This window comes from Trachypithecus francoisi, unplaced genomic scaffold (assembly GCF_009764315.1).
Source record: "Trachypithecus francoisi isolate TF-2019V2 unplaced genomic scaffold, Tfra_2.0 Lachesis_group8, whole genome shotgun sequence".
NCBI lineage: Eukaryota > Metazoa > Chordata > Mammalia > Primates > Cercopithecidae > Trachypithecus > Trachypithecus francoisi.
The window spans coordinates 77,187,869-77,195,554 of NW_022681473.1; the positions used below are offsets into that span (position 1 = coordinate 77,187,869).

The following is a 7,686-nucleotide window of genomic DNA, read 5'->3' on the forward strand; positions in this document are numbered from 1 at the left end:
TCCAAGGTGTGGTTTTAAGAGGCACACATATAATATACATGTATACATAAATATGCATTTAATCCTTAAATCCTAACTCTATGAGTTAGGTACTATTATTATCCCTGTTTTACATATGAGGAAGCCAAAATGTACAAAGGGGTTAGATAGCTTGCCAGAGTCACTCAGTTAGTAAATGAAGGAGCTGGAACATAAATCAGGCAGTCTGGCTTCAGAACTTTCCCTCTTATCTGTGTCGCTGTAGATCCTTTATTTATTATTGTATAATCATTTTTTTGTCATTTAGTTTTCTGCACATTAATGAGTTTTACTAGTTGATTATTTTGGAAGGGAACTTACTTTGGAAAAGTACTCAAAGTCACGTTTATAGGCTGTCAGAATAATGCTGGCCAGTGATTCAAAACTAATTTCATTCAGCTGTTTTCTCCAGAAAGGAAATAAGGAAATGCTTGTGAATAAACACAGAGACCCAGAAGGTCTATCCTGTACATTAGCTAAATTTGTGTATTTGAAAAATGTTATATATCTTAGGTTAGGTAATGGATAACATTAGGGTATGTTTTTACTGCGTTGTGTCTATTAGACATTCGAAAACCTGTATGCTGTTTGCCTTTTAGTCATTAAACATTTCCACATTTGAATGTGTTTTCATTTGATTGTGAGACATTAAGATGTCAATTATGAGAGGAATTACATTTAATGCTTTTGCCTCATTGGTAATGTTAGCTCATTTTTTGTTTAGTTTCCTGTGAATTCATTCATCATAAAAATAATAATGAACCTAATTTTCTATTTGATACAGTCTAGTGGAAAGAATTCTAGAAGGGTTTGAAATAATGATTGTAATCTCTGCAGTTTCAGATCTGGGGATTATCTCTTTAAGTAAAATATGAGACAGTGTATCTCGAAGAAAAGCATTCATGTGACTTGAATCTGCCATTGAATTTAGATCCTTTGCTATGTTAGCCTTTTCTGTTTTCCCATCCCACAAAAGAGAAGTCAACTAAAATGAATTATTTTATAAACTATATTAATACTTGGTTTACTGTATTCTTTGTTTTACAGATTTGCTGTCATGAACCGAAAAGTCCTTGATGTTTTTGGTACTGGTGCGTCTAAACACTTTCAGGATTTCATTCCCAGGTTGGATCCAAGATACACAACTGTAACACCAGAGTTGCCCACAGAGTTTTCTTGAAGATGACTGTAATTTATTAATGTGACTAAATGTTTCATCTTGAAGAGTTAATTATGTTGAACACAAAGGAGGGGGCCCAAGCTCGAACTTCAGTGTTATTTCAGTTAGAGATACTCTTTTCATTTGTGTTGTTTTTCTTATGAATCAGAAATTCAGAAGCTTTTTAGGAAGATGTTGCTTAATAATTAAGCTTCCTCCATAGCCAGAATAAGATTCTGGATCACTGTAGTGATTGACATTATTATATATTATTGATCAAATTATGTCCATAAGCAATATTATATAATCTATGTAGAAGTGTAATAGCAAACAAGAGTACACTTAAAATTACTTTAAAAGATGTCTTTAGTTCATTCCAATATAATTCTTGATTAAAATTAGGATTATTTCTATGTTTGAGGATTTACAAAGGATCACGGGTACATGGATTTGGTCTGAATTTTTTTTTAAGTTTTGAATTGGTATCTGTAGTAGTGGAATGTTATAGATTTGAAGTAACTCTCCACGGACAGTGCTGCTTTCATGTAGAGCAATTTAATTGGAGAAGTGGCCATTCTTACTTCAGGGATGCAAAGATGGATCTCATACCATTTGGATAAATGTCGTGGTATCCATGCTTTTCTTTCAACTGATAACATCATCTCTCTCCATGACCAGTTAGTTGGGATATCTGGCAGCCTAGCAAACCTATGTGCTAATGGCAGGTTAGGGGTAAATGGAAATGGACACATCCAACAGAGTTGACATGTATGTGTTAATCTTTCACAGAAGTATTACACTTGAATATTGAAAAACAAAACTTTTTTTTTTTTTTTTTGAGACGGGGTCTCGCGGTCTCGCTGTGTCACCCAGGCAGGAGTGCAGTGGGCGGATCTCAGCTCACTGCAAGCTCCGCCTCCTGGGTTCACGCCATTCTCCTGCCTCAGCCTCCTGTGTAGCTGGGACTACAGTTGCCCGCCACCTTGCACGGCTAGTTTTATTTTTTTGTATTTTTAGTAGAGATGGGGTTTCACGTTGTTAGCCAGGATGGTCTCGATCTCCTGACCTCGTGATCCGCCCGTCTCGGCCTCCCAAAGTGCTGGGATTACAGGCTTGAGCCACCGCGCCCGGCCAAAAACAAAACTTTTAAACTTCCTATAGGTTTATTATGTTTGTTTTCATTTATATGGACATAATTCTTCATAGCTCAGTTTATATGCCATTGTTGTGTTAGAAGGGATCAAAATCCTATGGAACAAAGTAGTCTTGGCAAGTTGGCAGTTTGTGTCCTCTCAGCTGTTTAACTTGTGTAATGGATGTTTTACACCTGAAAACACTATAAAAATCCAGTGTTTATTTAAAAAGTCCATTTTGTCACTAATTGGATTCAGGTTCTCCAGCCTTCTTCTTGAATATCATTGTCACCGTTTTTACTGTTAAAGAGGTGACACCACAAAGTCCTGCTGATAATGAGAGTAGTTCAGGACAGCTGTGATTGAAATATGGTCACTATTTACAGTTTTTAGGGAAAAGTTATACTTTTCTATGTTAATAAAAAGCCAAAGTGGTCTACAGTTAATGTAACATATAGGGATGACGATATTTTTAAAATACATTTTGTTGCTAAAAACTTTTTAGGCCATTGCAAATTATGCAGTAGAACTTGTGTTGCAAAAGGAATTATAACCCACACTTTAAAAATGCTTAATCCCCCATATTCAATTTCATCAAGCCTTGTATACTTCTTCTTAAATGTAATTCAATCCTTGGTTGTTATGGCAAATAGAAACCCAACAAAAAGACAGACTCTGGTACCATGGTAACAGAGCCATTTTATCATTTGGTCAAAATTTGGCATTATGATTAGCCTTTTAGAATCAACAATGCTGTTTAGAATGGGCAATGCTGTTAAAAGATCATTTTGGTTTCAGACTTCAAAGTTGATTAATAAATTTAATCTTAACTTTTTATTCACTGGAATCAAAATGATGATTGGTACTGTGTTTACTATTTAAAATGAAGCACCGAGAGAGCACTGCTAACTGCACCTCATTTTCTTTATCCAGAAATTGTGCTTATATATTTTCCTGTCAGGTTAAAAAAGATGTTTTAATTCATAAATTATTGTTTTCATTGACACTAAAAGACTGTGATATTGAAAGACGAATTATGAAATTTGCTGAGATTGTTCAGTAAAATTTTGCTGGTCAAAAAGGTGTATTTCTACAATTTACTTTTTCATTTTTATAAATTGCAGTCATTTTTCAAATTTTATATAAAATGTAAAATGAAATAGCTATCATGAAGCAGAACACAATGATGAGTGTATAGGTTGAGTGAATAGTTAATCAATTTGCAGTGGTGGATTGAGAAGTCCAGTTTGATTTCATTGGGACAGACTGCAAAGTGTAGTTGTTTGAGCAAACACAAAGACACTTTGTGTTTTTGAAGACAATCAGAATGATTACCTTTCTACCTCTAACTAATCAGGTATTGATTGACAACTTTTTGGCATTATAAATAAAGTAAAATAGATCTCTGCATTCCAAAACATGTTTTTTAGCTTAGTTATATCCTGAAGAAATGGTAAGTTTTCACTGGAACTGATTACAGTAAACAATACTATGTCCCCTTAGTCTTTCTGACATTTTTATGTAGATTAAGATTGAAAAGCAGTGCATTTGGGGCAGTGGTATTATGGTCATCTCATTGCTATTTTCTGTTTTAATAAAATCCTAGAACTAGTACCAACCGAGTAAAGATTGAGTTTGCAAGATAACAGATTGTCTCAAATCTATTCAATTCTCAACAGTTTTTCACCAGATAATTTCAGGATCCATTTTATTATGCATTTTTGAAGTAACACCTTTGGTTCAGTTATATTTTCCCATAAATTCTGCATTTGCTTCTGTAACTTTTTTCTTGAACTATAAGCATAGTCATCACTCAGTTGATACCTAGTTTATTTTCTGCCTTCATTTGTTGTTTAGTCAGTTGTTATTTAATTTAGAATTTTATCTTTTTTTGGCTCTCAGATTTTATAATGAACTTCTATGAGAATGAACATGTATTTTTTTGATGGAATCCAAACTGAGCAAATGTCACACGGTATTTTCTTGTTGTGCTTGAGTGTTCATCTCCTTGTAGATTATATCTAGATTAACATTTCATTTAGTTGTTAATGCTGACAGAATTGTTTCCTGGTTATATTTTATTATATCCCTGAGCTTCTGCATGCTCTACATTTCATAGATAGTGAAAAGCAATGTCCTTTACTCTCAAGGAGCTTCATCTGCTTGCCTGTGTCACAAACTCTCCCTTGGTGCTAATTAGGAAGCTTCTTGTGGGGCTGAAGGGAAATGACCACTGGAGCAATGACCCAAATGTTGTTTTGGAGCAGAGAAATTATTAGCCCAGAGATTCCTTAATTTCTCCATGTGATTTAATTTTTATTTTTTGAGATGGGGTCTAGCTCCATTGCCCGGGTTGGAGTACAGTGGCGCAATCGTAGCTCATTAAAACCTCAAATTCCTTGGCTCAAGCAATTCTTTCCCTTCAGTCTCTAATAGCTGGGACAACAGACATGTGCCACCATGCCTGGCTAATATTTAATTTTTTTTTTTTTTTTTTGTAGAAACAAGGTGTTGCTATGTTGTCCAAGCTGGTCTTGAACTCCTGGCCTCAAGTGATCCTCTTGGCTTGGCCTCCCAAAACTCTGGGATTCCAGGTGTGAGCCACAGTACCTAGCCATATTTTTATTTGTATGAGTAATAAGTAGTTTGACATAGCAACGAAGTTGTCCTTTGTTTCCCAAAGGCAAAAGTATACATTTCTTGCTAAGATGTCTTATAAACATTCTCTCTCCTAATACCTCCTCCTCGTAATCATTTTCACATAGTCATACTTCACTCAGCTGAAACCGAGTGGCCAAGAAAAAGATACAAGAAAAGGAGTAAGAAGTGAATATTTTCTTTAGGGCTGTGCTTTGAATGTGATGAGTAATAAGGTTACCTTCATTGTGGAGGTGATATTTAGAGTTGCCTCCAGCCCTTTACTGTTGGTGCTGAAGCTACTGTTGGTGCCAGCTCTACAATTTCTTCTTCTTGAGGAATTAACAAAGAAAGGAGTGTCAAGGACTGAGATGACCCTGAGATTGGGGTGCTGTCTTGGATTCTGCGGCTGTGTAGTACTGTGTTTCTGTTTAAAGTAGTAACCTCAGGTGATTTGTGATAGCCCTGTAGTTGCAAAACGGGTAACTACAAAGAAATGAAACTGACTCTAGTGTGTGACTTCTGGAAACAGAAGTGGGGCAGTAAGTTGTCCATTGATGTAGCTTATGTCCTAGGACTGCAGCAGAGTAGTGAGTGAACGGCTTTAAGCTTACAGCTGTGGTGAATAAGAATGTGTGCTATTTTACACACAGAGAAAAATGATTGACTTTTGGCTGGAGGAAAGAATTTGTATCTGGTCTTTCGGAAATGATTCTGTTGCTGTTTTATGTGGGCTGTCTCTCTCTCACTGCCCCCTCCCCCCACCACCTTGTCCATTCTCTGCTTGCTGGTGTTACTTTATGTTAACTATTCTCCTTGGACTTCATTGCAACCGTTTATGCCAGCCGTTGAAGTGAGAGGCTCTGGAGTGATCATAACGGTGATAACAATGGAGTAAACATTTCCAGGGACACTGATTTTTTTATATGCTCTGTATTTCTTAGGCAGAATGATGTAGAAGATAATTGCACAGATATGGAAGGAGATTTTTCTCTGTATGTGAAGCCTTTAAATCCAGAACAATTAATTTCTTTTCTTTTTACAACCCTGTAACATCACTTGACTCTGGAATTTCCTATTTTCTTTTACTTTCTCCATTTTTTTCCATCTGTCCCTCCTACAAATGTGTTTTACGTGAAATAATGTATTGAGTTTTGTCTTTTCTCCCAGCAGACCTGAAAATCCCAGTATATTACCACAGACACACATACCATCTGGTCAACAACAGGGACATCAAGGCCAAGTGCAGTTTACACTTCTTTCTTCAGCTCACAAACTACTATAGCTTACCTGTTCAGTTTTTTTTTTTTTAATGTTCAGTTTTGTACCATACTCTCCCCCACCCCCAGCCTGCTGCCTCCTCAGAGCATAACATTCTAATCTTGTCAGACTGTGGGTAATAGGATGTTCCCTGGTCTTGGCATAGAGGCCATAGACATACAACATGCTTTTATCTGCCTTGCTTAGACTCACCATCCCTTTCTGTCTTGAGAGGTTCAGGCTTCCACAAAGTAGACCTGTAGACCTATGTTGGCTGAGGTCACCCTTGCATTACAACTTTCCTCCATCTCTGAACTAGCACCGGTTAATTTTCAAAGTCTAGTTCTTCAACGTCTGTTAAACTTTTTCCAGTAGTTAATCAATCTCTTAAATTAATTTTCTTTTCAGATTATTTTTGGTCACCTAAGAGGACCCTGAAGCTATAGTGCCAAAGGCTGAAGTACATCCTGTGGTTGGTCATTATGGTATTGGATGCCAAAAGGAATGGGAGAGAAGAGACTATAAACATATTTCAAGCCTTATCTCTTTTCTCCTATTCCTTTCTTTACCTTCCCTGGCCTGTGCTTTCCTGCCATGTCTTTGCTATGTATTTATTCATCTTGAGTTCTCAAGAGAAAAAACAGAAGTACTTATTTTTCTATTTATTTCAGGGAAAATTGAAGGTAAATAATATCTGCAAGACTTCAGGAAGAAATTCAGTTGCATCTAAATCTGAGTCTGCAGTTTTTGATAGCCTGTCAATGCTCAGGGACAGCACTAAGGCTCTCTTCAGAACCAAAAGGTCAGGATAAATGAATCTATTAAACTAGAGGCATAATTGAATCATCTGAGGACCTTTTTTTTTTTTTCCTCACTAGAACTCTTCCTATAACTTGGATTAAAATTCAAAAATGGGATTGCAGTCATTGTTAATTGCTCAACTAGTGACAGTTTTTCCTTGCTGAGGGAACACTGATGTTGTTTAAGACAGTTACATGCCTAGCCCTAGGGATGAGTCATAATTGTTATAGGCCTTTCATGTCATTCCTTTCTTCTTGTCCAGATACTTTTCCAACCAGCCTTTACTCAGGGGTGTTCACGTTACCTTGTTTTGACCAATAAAGTGTAATGGAAAATGTGGGAAACACTTGGGAAAATCTTTCCTCTCTGCTTAAAGGAAAGTTCTTTTTAGCTCTTTTTCTCTGTTCAAGGTATTAGTATTAGTCAATAGGGTCTAAATCTGTGGCAGCAATCTTGCAGACACGAGGTGAAAAGTACAAAGATGAAAAACTAGCATGTTAAAGATGCCAGGTCAGAAAAATGGAAAGAACCTGCTTCCGTGAGCCACTGAATGGGTGCCAATAACCATACGCATTTGAGCATTTTCAGAAAATAAACGTCTATTTCTTAAAGTTCTGTATCAGTCAGGGTTTCCCAGAGAGGCAGAACAATAGGGATTGAGAGATACACAGAGAGAGA

At 36.5% G+C, this 7,686-nt stretch overlaps 1 protein-coding gene across 5 annotated transcripts in view; it reads left to right on the forward strand.

Annotated features, from left to right (window-relative positions):
- The window catches only part of TMEM135 (transmembrane protein 135), a 264,729-nt gene extending 262,647 nt beyond the window's left edge, over window positions 1-2,082 (forward strand). For 2 of the 5 annotated variants that reach the window (XM_033203861.1, XM_033203862.1), the window contains one exon: window positions 1,066-2,082. In XM_033203861.1, coding sequence (XP_033059752.1) covers window positions 1,066-1,198 — 133 coding nt within the window. In that variant the 3' untranslated portion in view covers window positions 1,199-2,082. The remainder of the gene's footprint in view (window positions 1-1,065) is intronic. The other 3 variants (XM_033203860.1, XM_033203859.1, XM_033203858.1) reach the window with 2 other exon arrangements.
- Window positions 2,083-7,686: the final 5,604 nt, after the last annotated feature.